The sequence below is a fragment of the Eucyclogobius newberryi genome, unplaced genomic scaffold, assembly GCF_026437365.1.
Source record: "Eucyclogobius newberryi isolate DKJ021-1_F unplaced genomic scaffold, fEucNew1.0.hap1 SCAF_11, whole genome shotgun sequence".
Taxonomy (NCBI): Eukaryota; Metazoa; Chordata; class Actinopteri; order Gobiiformes; family Gobiidae; genus Eucyclogobius; species Eucyclogobius newberryi.
In genome coordinates, this window is record NW_027315735.1 from 18915353 (window position 1) to 18936291 (window position 20939).

Sequence of the window (20939 nt, forward strand, 5' to 3'; positions counted from 1 at the left end):
TAAGTGATTGACCTGACTAGAACCAGGAAGTACCATCACATTAGTCCTGGTCTCTGCACTGGCTCCTGTGGCTCAGAGAATAGACTTTAAAGCAGCTCTGCTTGTGTACAAGTCTCTCCATGGCCTAGCACCAAAGTACATCTCGGACATGTTAGTGCCATATGAACCATCTCGGACTCTGAGGACCTCAAGGACCGGCCTCCTCCTGGTGCCAGAGTCAGGACTAAACATGGACCGGCCTCCTGCTGGTGCCAAAGTCAGGACTAAACATGGACCGGCCTCCTGCTGGTGCCAGAGTCAGGACTAAACATGGACCGGCCTCCTGCTGGTGCCAGAGTCAGGACTAAACATGGACCGGCCTCCTGCTGGTGCCAGAGTCAGGACTAAACATGGACGGGCCTCTTGCTGGTGCCCAGAGTCAGGACTAAACATGGACCGGCCTCCTGCTGGTGCCCAGAGTCAGGACTAAACATGGGCAATTAGTGTTTCAGTTTTATGCAGCTAAAATCTGGAATAGTCTTCCTGAAGATGTGAGACAGGCTTCTACTTTAGCAAAGTTATCTTTGTTTTGTTTAGCTGTGTGTATGAATTAATGAAATTATTCTATTTTCAATCTTGTCTTTCATGTCTTAAACTGTTTTGTGATTTCTGTCATATCTTTGTGATTTTAATGCATTTGTTTCCCTGTTGTGTGAAGCACTTTGAATTGCCTTGTGTACAGATTGTGCTCCACAAATAAACTTGCCTTGCCTTTATAGGAGAAACTGTTCATGTCCATGATAATTGCTACAGTAAATAAAATGTGCCTGTCTCTTCCTGTTATTTCCCATAATGCTTTGCCCTTTCCTTCAGTCACATATTCGAATTCCTTCATGTATTGGCATTTACCCACAGGCCCTGGTCATAGATTCATCCCAATAATGGCTATTTCCAGTAAGTGTCTGGAGATCAATAGGTTCAATAGTATTAACCTTTGGAGTGCGCTGCAGCTGCCGAAGGCCCTGGGATCAGTCCAGGTCTTAATTAATGAGAATAGACTGAAATTGCTTCTCTGTCAAACACCTCAAAGTCATTATACAAAAAACGACACCCTTGTGTGAAAGCGGTCAATAGGCACCAACATAAAGGGCAAATGACTGAAGAAATATTTTATTCTTGAATGTTTGTCTACTAAGGTCCTTAGTAGGACCAGATGATCCCTGGGATCTGCTGCACACACTGCAACCTCAACTTAACAATCACCAACCATGAGGAGTGAATGAGTAATGCCATTTAAAGTATGTGAGTAACTTAAAAGGCACGACATATGGAATTATCATCATTAGAGTCTCACATTGAGCAAGGCCCATCATAGTCTAAATCAGCCACAGTGGATCATGGTGATTCATGTCGAGATAGAAAGATCGGTTGGCCGATATATTGGGCTTGCAGAGGATATTCACTATTGACCTTAAAGCCCTAGAAAAAGCCGACATTTTGATTTGATTGGGCTGAATTAACTTCAGTGTTAAGCCCTGTTCACACCGCAGCGTCCAAAGCGTCCAGTTTACATTCAAAGTCTATGTGGACACGCGTCTTGGCCGTCCTGCGTTTTTGTGGCGCAAATCCTGCGTTTTGAGGGTTGGACGGGGCGCGTCGGACGGGGCGCGTGGGGGGGGCGTTGGAGCGTCTGACGCTTTGAACGTGCCTCCAGAGAGCCCAGAGCGTCCAGAACATTTGACGCAGAAAAATTGACCAAAGCTCAACTTTTCTGCGGCAGACGCAGCCAATCAGAGATTACGCTCCATGGACCCGGAAGAAGACCCAAAACAAACCCTACAATGATAAAAAAAAAAAAATGCACGTCTGGAGCGTCCAGGACGAGCGTCCGAGGCATCTGCCTTCAAATGTACAGGCGTCCAACTCCTGCGTCAGGTGTGAATTGGACGCCTCGGTCTGAATGCAGCTTTAGAGGTTTGCTCTAGATTAGATATTATTTGTCTTTTTGTATGGCAGTGCAATGTGTAAACAATAACTCAGAACTTATTAGCTATTGGCAACTGGGTTCTAAAAATATAACCCATGATAAAAATTAAAACTCTCTTCTAAAAATGTAGCCTGATTAAGTCAGCACTGAAAACAGGGGCTGGTGTCCCTGTCAAACAAAATACATTAAAGGAGGGAAAAAATGTCTTCACGTTTAACACTGAAAAAAAAAATCTTAAATGTTTTAAGTTTCGCAGTTTAAAAATTCTAAATAAATTCATGGTTTAATTATTAAGTGCATACATTTTCAAGCCTTCCATTTTAACAGTTTAAATCCAGAGTGTCAAATTCACAATGAAAATCTTCACAGCAAAGATTGAAGTTGCCAAGACTCTCACTGTTAAATTCACTGCACGTTTTACACTCTGAAATAGACTGTTGAATTTGAGACCTGACTGTGTTGACTGTCCCGTGATTTGGTTTCTATTGATGTTTGCTTGATATCTACTTGTGTTTATATTTTGATTTTCATTCTCTGGTCGTGTTGTGTTATGTTCTGAACTGAAATTCAATTACTTTTTTACAATTTCATCAAAATTCTACTTTAGCTTCAACTGTGTGTTCTATAATCACTTACAGTCCCATTCAGTGCCAAGTTCCAGGGCGATGAAGCTTGGGTATGATTTAAAATATATCAAAACCTACACCTTCCTACACGATTTTAAGACCTCTGCATTTATCACAGAATATCTCAGGGAACACAGGACCGCCTCAAACCGGATCCGTAATACAGACTCATTTTACACTAGACTGCCCTGGACTCTGCGGATCTGTGTAGCGTGTCAACACTGATAATAACTGGCTTTTGCTGAAAGTTACAATCTCCTCTGACCTTCCTCCTCTTAGCCACTTCCATCACAGTAACACAAATGGATGGTATGGCAGATTTTGTTTATTTTTTTAAACTTTGATGCAAAATGAAGCAAGTTGCTATCAGGGGTCACAGGTTAAAAAACAAACAAAGAAAAAGCAACTGTACTGTAGGGACAAACATAATAACCCTTGGCACTATAGGGAAAATTGTCCGAAAACGAATCGATTTACAGAATCAGTTTTAATATTCTCTTAATAGTTTTGAAATCCTTAAATCCTTACACTTAATAGTGGTGGTTTTCTTTTGTAGCCATCTGCTCCACTCATGCTTCAGCAGTGTGGGTTTAGTGTCTTATCCAAGGACTCAAGGAAAATACTGGTTGGTACAGAGGCAAACCTTCTAAACGCGACTTTACCACGACATTTCAACATTTATGAGATATTATCTTAAAATGGATTAACTGTGGTGAGTTTTAATCAGAGAGAGAAAAAATACATAATCCAACTTTAATCCCAAACCTACAGTATCAGCCTTTTTCAGATCTGAGCCCATTATTCTGATGAGAATATCCAGGTGTGGAAATGAGATTATGTGATCATCATTTCAACCACAGTTCACAACTATGGAAAAACAGACAAAACGCGGGTATGAATGTACATTTCAAACATATCAGGGTTCAAAGACAGATTAACATGCATACTGTACATAAAATACAGATGATGCAGAGCTGTATTCTTTGTCAGTGTTCTGTGTTTGCAGTTTCTGACCACTACTGTCCTGGTGGAGCAGAAGGGCAGCACTCAAAAAGGCTTTACTTCAAAAGACATGCTGCTGCGAGGATTACCGGCTCGAGCTGACTAATGCAACAGAGCTGTCAGGTGTTTGGAGCTTTAGCGGATAATATCTGCCGTTTCATGTGGAATCTTTTAGCATTTTAGAGTGTCTTTTTGGCTGGGTCATCTGAGGACACCCATTAACCTTTTTAAAGCATGCGTCCGTCGACTAGCGGCCACATCAATTAACTCAAACTGTGTGCTGACCAATCAGAGAGGCGCTATGTGTTGTGTGGAAACCTAATCCGAACGGCACTGAGTGTGTGTGTGTGTGTGTGTGTGTGTGTGTTTATAGGCCAGCAAAATATTAAAACTAAAAATCAAGATTCCTATTACAATAAATCTTATAAAATACTAAACCACAATTTTAGTGTGAACATGGAAGATCATTTGTCTCATCACATTTTGAATTTTAAATGCTGGCTAATTTCTTACTTTGAACTGTTTACCCTGATTCATCTATTTTTTCTAGAGTGAATTTATTTATTTTTGTCATTGTGGGGTTTTTTCAGATAAAAAAGTCTAAATGAAAAATGTCAAGCCTTAAAATTCACTAGTCTTTAACAATCAATCCAAAATGTTGGCATCTTAAATCTTTGCTGTGACATTTTTCATTTGTAATTTCACACTATGAATTTAAACCGGTTTGTTTTTATTTTTTTAAACTGGGAAAAACAATTAAAACTGAAAATTTGAAGAAAAAAAAAACAAAACTGTTCAAACATGTTTTTTTCTGGGTTAAAAATGCAGCATTTAAAATTAAAATCAGATGAAACAAATGATATTCCACACTACATAAAGACTTTGGTGTGATGACTTCTTGTACCAGAGGCTTCTCATAACCACTGTAGAGCACTATTCAACAATGGAATGACCCCAGAGCTTAAAAGGTGCACTATGTAACTTTTTACACACTTGTTTTGCTATTGCTTTGCCTAAGCTGTTCCACAGAAGGATATTATAGGCCTTTTAGCTGAGTTATCTATTGTATTACATAAAAAAGCAGGATAAACAATAATATTGAAACTACTTTAAAACACTGTCACAGTAGCCTGAAAATTCCAGTAAACCTGATTCCAAAAGACTTCCAAAACACTTAAGTTGTTAGTTTGTTTGATTTATAAGTCGTACATGTTAAGCTCCATCTCAGTTCTTTTTTCTTAACCTTTATTTAACCCGGAAAGTCCCATTGAAATTAAAAAACCTCTTTTACATGGGAGCCCAGGCCAAGAGACAGCAGTTACACAGCCACAACAAACAACATTAACATTAAAATAACTTGGAGATGGCAGCAGGTCAAGTTACAGGTAAGATTTATGGAGAGGCGAGCACGCTCACAGTAAGAATGCATTTTTTTTAAGGTATTTTCAGCTATAAAGACATTGAAAACAGATACGTTTAAAGTCATACTGTGGTATATTCCAGGACAAAAACGTTGCCAAATGAACATTACATAACTCTGCCTTTGGTATGCATCACCCTATCATTTACAAGCCAGAGTGATTATTAACTTCTTTGAATAAAAGGAACAAATCTCTTCATGTTTTCACCTGCAGCCTGCGTGCTCAGAGGTGCACGTGTCAGGGAGCAGAGAACAGCTCGATAACGGGATGAATGCTACGGACTAAACTCCTTTGGTGATTCAAGCGCTGTGGAGCATATGCAAGAGTTATGCTGCAATGTGAGACAGGCCTGAGTCCACGAGCTGACACCGGCAGCCCGAGGGAGGAGTGTATCAAAGACACGCTCAGATGAAGAGCGCCGGGGTAAGAACTTGTTGACTGCAGAAATGCACCCTCACCAAAGTCATAAAACAGCAATATAAGTTATAGTCAACTGAATCAAAGTGTAAATTAGGAGTTCTTCTTTTCAAGTGAGTGAAGGCTTAATGTGGCGAAGGTAAAAGAGACAAAAGGACACTGATGATCAGGTTCAAGTAAAGGAACAATAGTTTAGGCATCTGTGGCTATGGCAATTATTTAGGATAACAAAAATAAACCTGAATAAGAAACACATTTATAGTTCCCCATAGACAGCTTGCACTTGCTATTTTGAAAGTTTAAATCTCAGCCAGACAGATTGACTAGTCTTATTTTAGTCACTTCTAATTCTGTGTTTCAGAAAATACTGAAGAGAAAATTCTCTGTAAGTGTGGAAGGTTTTAATGCCTGCTTGGACATATTTCTCCCTGTTATTCAGAGGTGCTGATCCCTCCAGCTTCTCCCAACCTCGTGTGCAGCACAGCTACAGAGCCCGCTCGTTCAAAGTTCACATTACCAAGAGCGTTTGAGAGAAGACTGAAACATGAACTACAAAACTCTGCAAGAATCACATGCATTTCATGACATATTTGTAGAGATCTAAAATACAAGATTAACAGTTTTTATGCATTTGTGATATTTTGTTGTTTGCACTGAAAAATGTACCCAGAGAGGATTGGCTGGCCAAAAACTCACAGAATAACATATACAGAGGTTTTGTGGCCTAATGGAAACCTCTATGTTTGAGTCTGCAACATAACTGTGCATTTGAACAAACTAAAGCTTTATTTGGCGTTGTGCCCGCAGGAAAAGACAGAGGAGTGAGCCATCTGCTTCCCTGAATCATTTGTGGAGCATGTGCTCACCAACACTGGCACCGTCGCTCTGGGTTTAGCCTTGTGATATTCAGGTCTGAGGCAGGGGCAGCTGCCACTCCATGACCCTTAACATGCCGGCAAGTGCCTTGTTTCTGGAATTCATTTAACATATTTCATTCTTTTTGGACATTGTGCTACTTGTGTGCATAAAAAAGTCATCTTTTTCATTTTGACAAATGCCATTGATTTCTAGGTAGATAGAGATAAGCAGAGGTTAAAGCTCACTACTCTTCCTCTGGTTATTCTCATGTTTGCAGGGCACACTCTCCCTACATCTACATCTGAGAATAAACACTCTATTCCTTAGTGTTTCTGATTAAACAATATTCATTAAGAGAACAATTAATAACAAAATAATTGTAGTGTCATTCCATCTTAATCTGCCAAATAAAAAAAAATATTCCCATGGCAATATCCATGCCAGTCTGCTGAAAATAATATATAGATTATCAGGGCAGGCCCTGCGGTCTATACTGTGCAGTATAAATTGCATTGATTTAACACACACAGTTAAATCAGTTGTTTTCATGAGTGTTACATGATTTCTCTTGATATATAATACCAGACAACCACCACCTGTTAACAGCATGATAACAAAAGCCAACCATATGTTTATTGTGATGCAAAATACATTCCAAACGATAAACTGAAAATGAAAGCTTTCTCCTTTTGTGCAATTTAATAGGTCTTGTATTTCCTCCTTTTTATATCCATTTAAAGCAAAGAGCAGATTGAGATAAAAGGTGCAGTAACATGTGTCTGGCAGAGCGTACAATGTCGTGCTCATCCCTTAGACTGATTAGTCCCACCACGTTTCTCTGGCAACCCCGTCTCCGCTCTGTCTCCATGGCAATGCAAAGGCCGTTTACTTCCTTCACTTCCCTGTTGTGTGAGGCTGCCTCTGACGCCATGAGCCACAAACGGGGGCTTCGAGAAGGAGCGAGCTTCACACCGCGCACACATTTCACTGCGTGCGCAGGAGAAACACAGCCACGGCTCAAACATGTTCTCTAATCTCGTTTGACTGTGAATATTAAGCAAAGGTTTTTTCTACGATTTGGATTGAATTCAGTGGTGCGCTGTGTCCGCATGTGATCAACACATGGTGCAGTGCATAGGCCTAATAGCACCTGCCCGAGTCTCAAACAGCAGCAGTTCACATGCATCGTGCTGGGGAGGCTCTCTCTGTTGCTGCGTGGTTATTTCAGTCATTTCTCCGGTGCCATGCAAAATGAATGATGGATGTGGTAAATAAAACCTAAAACAGACCTACTTCTGCAATGCAAAAAGATGGATTTTCCTCTTACCCTTGGAAGCATCCTTGTCTTCTTTAGGCTTCGCCACTTTGCCGCTCATAGATCCCAGTTTGGATGTGTGAGTCCCGGTTAGACAAGAATCGATATCCTTTTAAGAGCCCACCGTCCTCAATGAAATCCTTCCCAGAGATTCCCGGTGCTGAGATAAGGTTTCTGAAAGGAAAAGCGCGGTGTTACTCTCACATTCTGCTCCATAGTGGGATCACTGGGAGACAAAAGGACCCCTGGTTACAAGTTGAGTGTAATTGCCCAGCGGTTGATGTGTGATTATGTCGTCTGAAATCCCACTCCACACGACACAAACCCGCTCTAAAACAGCCAAACAGCCACTCACCTTATCTCCTCCACGGTTCTCGCTACATCAATGCACATTGATGAAAGGAGCTGTTCCCACCATTAATCTTCTTATTATGAATAGAACAAAATAAAGGCCTTCTTTGTCACAAAGACAAGTATTAAAGCCTCAAATGGAGCTCGTTGTTATTACACACGCGAGCTCAACTCAAGAACAACAGCGGAAGTCCTCTACAAACAAACCGTGCGTGAAATGCCATCCAGTGACTGTCCTCGACTGAGGAGGCTTCCCTTCAGCGGCTGCGCTCCTGAAACGCACGCGCGAAGAGCGGAATCAACAGGACGCGCGAGTCAACGCGACGTGAACGCGCGTGAGAGCGCGTGAGAGCGCGTGAGAGCGCGTGAGAGAGCGCGAGCGCGTGAGAGCGTGAGAGCGCGTGAGAGAGCGTGAGAGCGCGTGAGAGAGCGTGAGAGCGCGAGCGCGTGAGAGCGCGTGAGAGAGCGCGAGCGCGTGAGAGCGCGTGAGAGCGCGTGAGAGAGCGTGAGAGCGTGAGAGCGTGAGAGCGTGAGAGAGCAAGCGCGTGAGAGCGCGTGAGAGCGCGTGAGAGAGCGCGAGCGCGTGAGAGCGTGAGAGCGCGTGAGAGAGCGTGAGAGCGCGTGAGAGAGCGTGAGAGCGCGAGCGCGTGAGAGCGCGTGAGAGAGCGCGAGCGCGTGAGAGCGCGTGAGAGCGCGTGAGAGAGCGTGAGAGCGTGAGAGAGCAAGCGCGTGAGAGCGCGTGAGAGAGCGTGAGAGCGCGAGCGCGTGAGAGCGCGTGAGAGCGCGTGAGAGAGCGTGAGAGCGCGTGAGAGAGCGTGAGAGCGCGTGAGAGAACGCGAGCGCGTGAGAGCGCGTGAGAGCGCGTGAGAGAGCGTGAGAGCGCGTGAGAGAGCGTGAGAGCGCGTGAGAGAGCGTGAGAGCGTGAGAGCGTGAGAGAGCAAGCGCGTGAGAGCGCGTGAGAGAGCGTGAGAGCGCGTGAGAGAGCGTGAGAGCGCGTGAGAGCGCGTGAAAGAGCGTGAGAGCGCGAGCGCGTGAGAGCGTGAGAGCGTGAGAGCGAGTGAGAGCGCGTGAGAGCGTGAGAGCGTGAGAGCGCAAGCGCGTGAGAGCGCGTGAGAGCTTGAGAGCGTGAGAGCGCAAGCGCGTGAGAGCGCGTGAGAGAGCGCGTGAGAGCGTGAGAGCGCGTGAGAGCGCGTGAAAGAGCGTGAGAGCGCGAGCGCGTGAGAGCGCGTGAGAGAGCGTGAGAGCGTGAGAGCGCGTGAGAGAGCGTGAGAGCGCGTGAGAGAGCGTGAGAGAGCGTGAGAGCGCGTGAGAGCGTGAGAGCGTGAGAGCGCGTGAGAGAGCGTGAGAGCGCGTGAGAGCGCGTGAGAGCGCGTGAGAGCGCGTGAGAGCGCGTGAGAGCGCGTGAGAGAGCGTGAGAGCGCGTGAGAGCGCGTGAGAGCGTGAGAGCGCGTGAGAGAGCGTGAGAGCGCGTGAGAGAGTGAGAGAGCGTGAGAGCGCGTGAGAGCGCGTTAGAGCGCGTGAGAGAGCGTGAGAGCGCGTGAGAGCGCGTGAGAGCGTGAGAGCGCGTGAGAGAGCGTGAGAGCGCGTGAGAGCGTGAGAGAGCGTGAGAGCGCGTGAGAGCGCGTTAGAGCGCGTGAGAGAGCGTGAGAGCGCGTGAGAGAGCGTGAGAGAGCGTGAGAGCGCGTGAGAGCGTGAGAGCGCGTGAGAGCACGTGAGAGCACGTGAGAGCGCGTTAGAGCGCGTCAGAGAGCGAGCGCGTGAGAGCGCGTGAGAGAGCGTGAGAGCGCGTGAGAGAGCGTGAGAGCGCGAGCGCGTGAGAGCGCGTGAGAGAGCGCGAGCGCGTGAGAGCGCGTGAGAGAGCGTGAGAGCGCGTGAGAGAGCGTGAGAGCGCGTGAGAGAGCGTGAGAGCGCGTGAGAGAGCAGGAGAGCGTGAGAGCGTGTGAGAGCGCGTGAGAGCGCGTGAGAGAGTGTGAGAGAGCGTGAGAGCGTGAGAGCGCGTGAGAAAGCGTGAGAGCGTGAGAGCGCGTGAGAGCGCGTGAGAGAGCGCGTGAGAGAGCGCGTGAGAGAGCGCGTGAGAGCGAGTGAGAGCGCGTTAGAGCGCGTGAGAGAGCGTGAGAGAGCGTGAGAGCGTGAGAGAGCGCGTGAGAGCGTGAGAGCGCGTGAGAGCGCGTGAGAGAGCGTGAGAGCGCGAGCGCGTGAGAGCGCGTGAGAGCGCGTGAGAGCGCGAGCGCGTGAGAGCGTGAGAGAGCGTGAGAGCGCGTGAGAGCGTGAGAGCGCGTGAGAGCGCGTGAGAGAGCGTGAGAGCGTGAGAGAGCGCGTGAGAGCGCGAGCACGTGAGAGCGCGTGAGAGCGCGTGAGAGAGCGTGAGAGCGCGTGAGAGCGCGTGAGAGCGCGTGAGAGCGCGTAAGAGAGCGTGAGAGAGCGTGAGAGAGCGTGAGAGAGCGTGAGAGAGCGTGAGAGAGCGTGAGAGCGTGAGAGAGCGTGAGCGTGAGAGCGCGTGAGAGAGCGTGAGAGCGCGTAAGAGAGCGTGGGAGCGCGTGAGAGAGCGTGAGAGCGTGAGAGCGCGAGCGCGTGAGAGAGCGTGAGAGCGCGTGAGAGAGCGTGAGAGAGCGTGAGAGCGTGAGAGCGCGTGAGAGCGTGTGAGAGAGCGTGAGAGCGCGTGAGAGCGCGTGAGAGAGCGTGAGAGCGTGCGAGCGCTTGAGAGCGTGAGAGCGTGAGAGCGCGTGAGAGAGCGTGAGAGAGCGCGTGAGAGCGCGTGAGAGCATGAGAGCGCGTGAGAGAGCGCGTGAGAGCGTGAGAGTGAGAGAGCGCGTGAGAGCGTGAGAGCGCGTGAGAGAGCGTGAGAGCGCGTGAGAGAGCGTGAGAGCGCGTGAGAGCGTGAGAGCGCGAGAGAGCGCGTGAGAGCGCGTGAGAGAGCGTGAGAGCGTGAGAGCGCGTGAGAGCGCGTGAGAGCGCGTGTGAGAGCGTGAGAGCGTGAGAGCGCGAGAGAGCGCGTGAGAGCGCGTGAGAGAGCGTGAGAGCGCGTGAGAGCGCGTGAGAGCGCGTGTGAGAGCGTGAGAGCGCGTGAGAGCGTGAGAGTGAGAGAGCGCGTGAGAGCGTGAGAGCGCGTGAGAGAGCGTGAGAGCGCGTGAGAGAGCGTGAGAGCGTGAGAGCGCGAGAGAGCGCGTGAGAGCGCGTGAGAGCGCGTGTGAGAGCGTGAGAGCGCGTGAGAGCGCGTGAGAGCGCGTGAGAGAGCGCCACTGGAGGTGACCACACCACTGGAGGTGACCACACTACTGGAGGTGACCACTGGAGACGCGCGTTTTAATCATGCACTGGACCATAACATTCATTATTGAATTATTTCATTCAAAAATAAATAGTAGAAAAAGCTTCAGTTGTAGTCATCTGGACTCAGTTTGAAAAAATAGACGTTTCGACTCTCATCCAAGAGTCATTGTCAATAAAAGAATTTAGATCGAGAACTCCGATATTAATACTGTTCTGTGGTAAGACCCGCCCATTGGGCGGAGCCTTCCTGAAGTAGAAAGAGTTGTTTGTTTCAACAGAAACTCCCCCCTTGTATCTACCGAGCTAGCCTATTCAGAATCTTAATGGGCTATTAGAATCCTCTTTGTCTTTGTGAGACCCTGGCTCAACCACCCTGAGTACCTGATTAGCATCTAAATGTCCTGGTCCTTGTCCTCTACCTTTCCAGGGGTTCAGTATACCATTATAGATACCAGGAAGATTGAATCTTAGCCCTCCATTTCTGTTTAAAGAAGGTCTTTCTTTTTTAACAAAAATAGCTTCCTTGACTCCTCTTTCAAACCATCTTTTCTCCCTGCTTAAAACCTTCACCTCACCGTCTTCAAACGAGTGATTAGAGGCTTCAAGATGGAGATGCACGGCGCTCTGAGGTCCTGAACTTGTATTTCTTCTGTGCTGATAGAGCCTCTTGTGTAGAGGCTGTTTCGTCTCACCTATGTAACGTTCTTTACAACTTTCTTCACTGCATTGGATCGAATAAACTACATTGCTCTGTTTTTGAGTCGGCAACTTGTCCTTAGGGTGAACCAGTTTTTGTCTTAAAGTGTTTCCTGGTTTAAAATAAACAGGGACTTCGTGTTGTCTAAAAATTCTCTGCAGTTTTTCCGACAGGCCAGACACATAAGGGATAGAAACACCCTTCCTTCTCTGTTCAGTTTCCCTTTTGTCCTGCTTCTTGGTTCTCTTCACTCTGTTGAGAGCCCAAGCGGGGTAACCACAGGCTGAGAGGGCATTTCGGACATGATTTCCTCTTTCTTCTTGGCCTCTGAGCTGGTGGGCACACCTTGAGCTCTGTGTTGTAAGGTTCTGATCACACCCAGCTTGTGCTGTAGTGGGTGGTTGGAACCAAAGAGCAGATACTGGTCCGTGTGTGTAGGTTTCCTATATACTTCTATTTGGAGTTTCCCGTCCTCTCCTCTGATCGTGGAACAATCAAGAAAGGCCAAGCGATTCTCCTTAGCGTCTTCTCTTGTAAACCTGATATGTGGGTCCACAGCATTGACGTGATCAGAGAAGGTTTCCAGCTCTTGTTCCTTGATTGTTACAAACGTATCATCGACATAGCGAAGCCACAGTTTTGGGGCTATGCCTGAGAATGAGGCCAGTGCCTTCCTCTCAAAGTGCTCCATGTACAGGTTGGCCACTATGGGAGAGACGGGCGAGCCCATGGCACAGCCATGAATCTGTCTGTAAAATTGTCCCCGGAATTGAAAGTAAGTGGTGTTCAGACAGATGTCCAACAGTTTACATATGTGTTCAGGTGTCAGTTTGGTCCTTTCCTGTAGGGTGGTGTCTTCCTGCAGTCTGATCCTCACTGCTGCTACTGCATCAGAGGTCGGGATGCAGGTGAACAGGGACACAACATCATATGAAACCATGAGGTCATCTGGGTTTCACTTTATCCACAAAGTTGTGCGTGTTTTCCACATGATGTTCCGAATTCCCCACAAGCGGAGCCAATATAGTTGTTAAATGCTTGGCCACATTGTAAGTGATGGAATCTGTGCTGCACACTATGGGTCTGAGTGGAACATCCTTTTTGTGTATTTTTGGAAGGCCATAAATGCAGGGCATGGCTTCACCAGGATACAGTCTGTAATACAGAGGCCGGTCTATCGCTTCCTCTTTTTCCAGCCTTTGTAAACAGTCTATCACTTTCTTCTTGTAGCCACTGGTCGGATCTCTTTTCAAGCGTTCGTATGTGGTCGTGTCCTCGAGGAGGGTGTGGACTTTAGCTTCGTAATCAGCTGCGTTGAGAATCACAGTGCAACGTCCCTTGTCTGCTGGGAGGATGTTGATGCTATGATCTTTTTCCAATGCTGAAAGTGCTTTTCTCTCTTCAGATGTGATATTTGAAGGAGGTGGTTTGGCACTCTTCAGAGTCGCTGTGACTCGTAACCTCAGGTCTGCAGCCTCCGATTCAGTCATTTTGTTGTTCCTAATTGCCGTTTCAGTGGCTGTGATGTAGTCCTCTGTAGGGATGTGTTTAGAGGTGACAGAAAAGTTGAGACCCTTCCTTCTCTGAACAGAGAAGGAAGGGTGTTTCTATCCCTTATGTGTCTGGCCTGTCGGAAAAACTGCAGAGAATTTTTAGACAACACGAAGTCCCTGTTTATTTTAAACCAGGAAACACTTTAAGACAAAAACTGGTTCATCCTAAGGACAAGTTGCCGACTCAAAAACAGAGCAATGTAGTTTATTCGATCCAATGCAGTGAAGAAAGCTGTAAAGAACGTTACATAGGTGAGACGAAACAGCCTCTACACAAGAGGCTCTATCAGCACAGAAGAAATACAAGTTCAGGACCTCAGAGTGCCGTGCATCTCCATCTTGAAGCCTCTAATCACTCGTTTGAAGACGGTGAGGTGAAGGTTTTAAGCAGGAGAAAAGATGGTTTGAAAGAGGAGTCAAGGAAGCTATTTTTGTTAAAAAAGAAAGACCTTCTTTAAACAGAAATGGAGGGCTAAGAATCAATCTTCCTGGTATCTATAATGGTATACTGAACCCCTGGAAAGGTAGAGGACCAGGACCAGGACATTTAGATGCTAATCAGGTACTCAGGGTGGTTGAGCCAGGGTCTCACAAAGACAAAGAGGATTCTAATAGCCCATTAAGATTCTGAATAGGCTCGGTAGATACAAGGGGGGAGTTTCTGTTGAAACAAACAACTCTTTCTACTTCAGGAAGGCTCCTCCCAATGGGCGGGTCTTACCACAGAACAGTATTAATATCGGAGTTCTCGATCTAAATTCTTTTATTGACAATGACTCTTGGATGAGAGTCGAAACGTCTATTTTTTCAAACTGAGTCCAGATGACTACAACTGAAGCTTTTTCTACTATGGAACACGCCTGGACGAATGAGGGATTACACCGACATACTTCAAAAATAAATGTTTTTTTAGGTTTCAAACAATGTTATTGCCTGTTATTCTCTGGTTCTCTGAGATTGAAGAAGTCAGCTAACATTTCTGACAATAACAACTAAGTAACACACAAACACAAACACAAACACAAACACACACGCACACACACATATATATAGAGAGAGAGAGAGAGAAAGAGAGAGAGAGAGAAAGAGAGAGAGAGAGATTTTTTACCTTTTAAAATTGAAGCTTGTCCCTGTTGTCTATTGAAAGTTGATACGTTTTTCAGTCCGATCTTCTCTGAAAAACACAATACTTCTTGGACACAGTCTTTCAGTGAAGAGTCCTGCCTGTGTGCTCTCCTTATGTCCTTATGTCCAATATTATGTCCTTATGTCCTGTAGCTCCTGTAGCTCCTGTAGCTCCTGTAGCTCTCTGCTGTGGCACTGGGGGCAACTGACCTGGGGGCTGATGGTTACTGGATCTATAAGCTTTCTATTTTTAGCAGAAACAGGACCCCCTTTAAACTATCTTGACATGCTCAGATCTTCCCTGGGACATTTAGAGAACATTGTGACTTATTTAATGAGTGGTTCTGCTTTGAGGAGTAATGTACCCAGATGTTAATACAAAATGGATAGTCATGGCCATTTTAAAATGATATTGCTGTCTAATAGTGTTAGTATTTTAATCATGTCACACTGAAAAGTACATAAAGTGCACATGAATAGGGTTGATTTGTTGACTTTCCTTAAATCATGAGATGTGGCTGCTCAATATGATATGGTGTGGAGACAAATAGGATGTTTTTGAGTAGTTTGAAGTATTAGCATAAGTGTAGAGTGAATGGGACAGAATCAATAGGACAGAAAGTTGACCACTGCAATGGGATCACAGGTCATGTAGGGCAAAGGTAAAACATCTTTACACATTTGAAGCATAATGTTTTCAGGATTGAAACTATCACACACAAGTAAGTAAGTGACTCCGCCACTCTCCCTCACTCACAACATTCAAATCCCGCCTAAAAACATACCTCTTCACCCAAGCCTATGACCTCCCCTACCCCTAGCCTCCTCTACCCCATTGCCTACTCTTCTACCCCCTGTTACATCCCCATCTTTTTCTCTCTACTTCTTCTGTCTTGTTCATTTTATCTGTATATTAATGTGTATTGTACGTGTTGTCCCCCCTGTCTGTAAATACCCCCCCCCCTTTTTTATTATGTTCAGCGTCTTTGGGTCACTGAAAAGCGCTATATAAATAAAAGTTATTATTATTATTATTATTATTATTATTATAAGTATTTTTTATTCGTATAGCACAAAATTTAAAATCCAAAGTGCTTCACAATGAAAAAGACAGAGATTAAAAGATGATTCAAACAGCAGACAACAACAGACAGTAACAAAAACAACAGAAGAACCTACAGGCAGAGACAAGATACTTTCAAGAGGTGAAGACATTAACATGAACTAAAAGACCAAATTAATCAAGTCTTGATCATTTGGAGTGATGAGGGTTGATTATCTGATATTCATGAAAAAGAACATTTTGAGTTCAAGTCAGGTCACATGATTTACTCAAATGCTGTAGGAAAGGTTATTTCTTTTTTGACTTTTTTGTAAGTTGGTCTAATTCTGTTTTTGGCTTTCACTTTATTTTAGAAACATGCCAATACCTTCTGTTTTTGTTTTGATCAAACCTTTGTGTATAAGTCTATGAGCGCTGGCAGGGTTAAAGCCCATCTAAATGTCAGTGAGCTTTGTTCATACTTTGTCTGTGGCCTGTGGTGCCCTCTGACCTTTGCAGCAGGACCTGAGCCCACGCCTCTGCTGCACTCAACAGTCACTTCCATGATGGCTGCTGAACACAGACGTCTTCAGCCCAAAAAGTGCACCAAGCACTGACTGGCCCCAACACGGAAAGACACAGTGGACTCACCACATCGGACAATGAAAAGTTTAGAGCACGTTTCCAAGTCCCAAAACAGAGCAAACATTAAAATTGTGTTTTTGTCTTGATTTATAGCTCAAAAATCCAACTTAGAATTGATACACAAATTACACATTTTAAATACTCTCCTATGTCCAATGTCCATGAAGGAGCAGAGGCTCTACCCTGACTTTCTCCCGTGTGAATTGGAGCACCTAGCCACCCTGCAAAAGAATCTCATTTTTACCGTTTGTATCCGCGATCTTGTCCTTTCGGTCATTTCCCAAAGCTCATGACCGTAGGTGAGGGCAGGAAAGTAAATATAGAATTTTGCCTTTCGACTCAGCTCCTTCTTTACCACAACAGTCAGAGCTGTCATCACTGCACCGATCCACCGTTCGATCTCACGCTCCATCCTTCCCTCACTCGTGAACAAGACCGCAAGATACTTGAACTCTTCCACTTGAGGCAAGGACTCCACACCCACCCCGAGAGGGCAAACCACCTTTTTCCGGCCGAGAACCATGGCCTCTGATCTGGAGGTGCTGATTTTCATCCCAACCACGTCACACTTGGCTACAAATCGTCCCAGTGCATGTTGCAGGTCCAGGTTTGATGGAGCCATCAGGACAACATCATCTGCAAACAGCAGAGATGAGATCCCGTGGTCCCCTCTGGCTCCTGACTGCACCATAAAAACAACAGAACAGGTGACAAAGAGTATCCAATGTAAAGAGCTGGTCCAGTGTTCCACAAACAGGACGAAAACCACACTGTCTGTCTTCTCTATCTTCTCCAGTGCCTGGAATAGGCCTTACCCTGGAGGCTGAGGAGTGTGATCCCTCTGTAGTTGGAACACATCCTCAGGTCCCCCTTCTTAAACAGAGAGAGCACCTCTGCAGAAGTGTAGCATCCAGCCTCTCTTGAGGATAGTGGTTCAGAATTGTGGATGAGATGAGGCCGACTGTATCTAGCCAGTAGCGCTCAAACTTCAGCTCCTTCCCCGCCATCAAGGTGACATCCCCAGCACTAGAGTCTGTGCATGAATATGGTTGCCTAGGCACCTGCCCCTGACCACTGCCCAAAACACGCTGCACCCTGATGGTCCTGCAGATGTTGGGTCCATAAGAAGGTGGTCCCACATTGCATGTGACAAACCTTTAGTCAAAAATACTTGCTTTCAAATACTACTCTACTACTTACTTCAACTACTTACAATCTGAGTCTGTTTCGGAACAATGCAAAAAACAATAGTCCGACTGCATATTTGAGAGTGAATCACATGATCACAAAGTTAGTCATCAGGACAATGTTTTGAAAATGAAGACGTTTTGACTTCCATCTGAAAGTTATTTTCAAGCTGAAGGAGTTGGACTGAGCTGAGTCGGCCCTGCCCTCAGACAGGAGTTTCCCCTGAAATGATCCTGTCTTTATTTAAGTATCGGTATCATTCCAACCGATTTCCCCCGAAACGCCTGACTAAAATGAACCCCAATTCAAACTGAATGTTTCTGAATTCTTTGGACTAGACTGGACTCTCAAGTCTGATCTACTTTCATTATACGTGGTCCCAGGGATGGGAGATCATGATTAATAGACAGTAGATTAATCATTTGTTGGGTTTTGACAAATTTTGCTCAAAATTTAATTTAGGCACTAATGAAGTCAAAAATCTTTAGACAATCTATTCATTTTAAAAAACGTTTTCGCCTTATTTTTAATTAAATATATTTATTTTGTATTTTTTTAATTTGTGGGTACAAATATACCCTTATTCATCTCAGAAGGGTAGATTTGACTGAAAATAAGTTTGTTATAGCTTTCTTTTTATATTTTACCATCCCATGAGCCTAAACTTTGTTTTATACAATTTGGTGAAAAAAAAAATACAATAAATAAAACAAAGTAAGAAAAAATCCCACATCCCACCGGCAGGACAATGATTAATTATTAGGACATTCCAATCCTATTATAATCCGTTGAAAAGTCAGATTATAACACAATTGTAAATATGGATCACTCCTCGACGAATGAGGAATATGAGGCATGCTCTGTTCAGTAACTGTGTAAATGCCAATCATTTCAGTGTCAATATGTCACATTGTTTTTAGGGGTTTGGAAGTGTGAGGACGGGGGCTTCGTAGCTTCCGGTGTGGACACATTCTTCACTCTCATGGTTCAGTCTCTGTGATGTGCTGAGACAGTGGTCCATCCACTCACAAACATAAAGAAAACACCTCTGACATGAGAAAACCTTCTGAATGTATTTATTGCCTCAATACATAAAAACATGTTTCCTTCTAAGAAAAGTACAGTTCATCTGGAAAGTATTCACCTTTTAGTCTGTTACCTTACAGCCTTATTCCAAAATGTTTTAAAATAATTGTTCGCCTCAAAATTCTACAAACAACACCCCAAAAATTACAATGTGAAAGAAGGTTGATCAAATTTGATTCAATAAACAAATAAAGAGCACAGTTGGTCATGACACTCAAAATTGAGCTCAGGTAGATACCTTTCCCACTGATTATCCTTGAGATACTTCTACAAATGTATCTGTGGTAAATTCAGTTGGACATGATTTGGAAAAGCTGAATTTTGAAGCAAAAAATGAATTTAATCCTTTTGGAATAAGGCTTTAACATAACAAAATGTGGGAAAAGTGCATTGTGAATACTTTCCACTGTATTATATATATATATATATATATATATATATATATATATATATAATATATTATTATATGAATTATATTTGTTGTATACGGACAGAAGAGGGTACATTTTTATTTGATTGATTCATAGCATTTTCCTGTCCGGCACACGCTTCTGGTAAATTTGTAACTGGCAAATACTTATTCACCAATTACAAGTTCAAAAGTGCAAAACAAGTTCCTGAAGAATCAACATGACTGAGGAAGCCTTCAATGTCTCTCTAGATCCACCAGTGACAACTCTAATTGGAGCTGACTGTGAATCCGTCTGTGAAAATCGAGATGTCAGGGAGAAGGGTAGAAAGTGTGGATTGCTTCCTTTTCCTTTTCTATACAAGTAGACATCTCTTTTCCTGCCTGCTGTCTTCGTCTGTCATTATTATCAGTGGTCCTTCTGTCAAAGTTGAAAAAACTCTTACTGCTTTATAGTTTATTCTGTTGGTTTGAATAGGTTGTTCTGTGTAGATATTATTCTTATTTCAATAGGTTTTTGGCATCCCACATAATTCTGTATGCATATTTTATTCATTGTTTGCCTTTATTTTACTAGTAATGTTGGCTTGGATATAACTTGTCAGGTATAGCTAGGGAATAGGTTTGAAATGTAAAAAGATGCTGCCATTGTGGAAATCACCCGTTTTTACACTGCAAATTTACACCACCTTAAAACTAGAAATACTTGTTTTAGGGGAAAATATACTTGAATTAAGTGAAATTATCTGCCAGTGGGGTAAGTGAATTTTACTTATCAAGAATTCTTTAAACAAGACTTTTTTCAGTTTTTAAGTGTGTATAACTCTTAATAAGCTAAACACTTATTCTAAGTAACAATCCAAATTAAATTATCTAAAATTAAGCATAACACTAATTGTAAGCAGCAAATTAAGGTAGAAAATCTTAAAACTAGAATATAAAGCTTAGTTTTATTTATTCTTAATTTTAGCAAATAAATCTTAAATTCTTAACTTGCTTATTTTAAAAAGTAAAATAAAACTCAAAATGAGTGTCAATATCTTTATTTTCTAAAATATTGTACACGTTGACAAAATCTTGAACAATCCAGTGCCATAGCAACCATAGCTAAGTATAAAATTACATCTGTAATGGACACACAGATTTACTGTTGCAAAAACATTTTGTGGCACAAACATTCACAAAGCAAAGACCTTAAACTTGCTCACCTAAATCTTGCATGTGAACGCTTTTAGAACAAAGCTGCAATTGCAACAAATACAAAAAAAAACAATGGAGAAAAACAGACACTCTAAAATCCCCTTCCTCCATCTCCAAAATACAGCACCACTATCCAATGAAATCACGCCACTCTGCCAGGGCTTTTTTGTATGAGGAGGTGGTGTCGCTCTCATGAATGGCATCCTGAAGTACTTCTGTCTGAATGACAGACAGTAAGGTTGCCACACATTTGGGGTACGTCAGATGGAAAGTGTAATAAGACATAAGATAAATTACCCCCTCACCAAGCTGTTCTTTATCTAATGTTGCAACTGGTGTATTGCCCACTGCAATGATGCACTTGCAACCATCGAAAAGTAGTACAGGACAGGAGAGAGTTCTCTTTTGTAGAAAAACATTGGGGTCTTCTGAAGGCTATTAAACAGAAAAACAATACATTTTATCTGGGTGTTGTAAATGTCAACTGTTAGTGTATTCTTAATGCAACTCTATAAAAAGCATTTTACCTTAAGGATGTGCAATAAAGCCTCACTGGCACACCCCATTTTTTTGGGCGGAAGCGCTGAAGAGGGAAAGAGTGCTGGTAGCGCCTTCGCCAACGCAATGTGGGCATCAGCTGTAACAAAAAATAAAAATAAAATTCCATACAGTATATTTGAGGTATAAATAAAGCCACTAATAAAACTTACTTTGTTCCATCATCATAGGTGGCTTCATTGCTTTTTTAGATACCCCATAAAAGTGGAC

The 20939-nt window shown here is 44.0% G+C and overlaps 2 protein-coding genes across 4 annotated transcripts in view; one reads left to right on the plus strand and one right to left on the minus strand.

Annotated features, from left to right (window-relative positions):
- fgf13a (fibroblast growth factor 13a) overlaps nt 1-14768 on the minus strand; it is a 72151-nt gene extending 57383 nt beyond the window's left edge. For 2 of the 3 annotated variants that reach the window (XM_072436966.1, XM_072436941.1), the window contains exons 1-2: nt 7961-8197; nt 7618-7779 (exon numbers count right to left, since the gene is read on the minus strand). In XM_072436966.1, coding sequence (XP_072293067.1) covers nt 7618-7666 — 49 coding nt within the window. In that variant the 5' untranslated portion in view covers nt 7667-7779; nt 7961-8197. Of the gene's footprint in view, nt 1-7617; nt 7780-7960; nt 8198-14584 lie in introns of those variants that run through there. The other variant, XM_072436949.1, reaches the window with a different exon arrangement.
- The window catches only part of arr3b (arrestin 3b, retinal (X-arrestin)), a 338825-nt gene that overhangs the window by 164355 nt on the left and 153531 nt on the right, over nt 1-20939 (plus strand). The gene's annotated exons all lie outside the window — the stretch shown is intronic.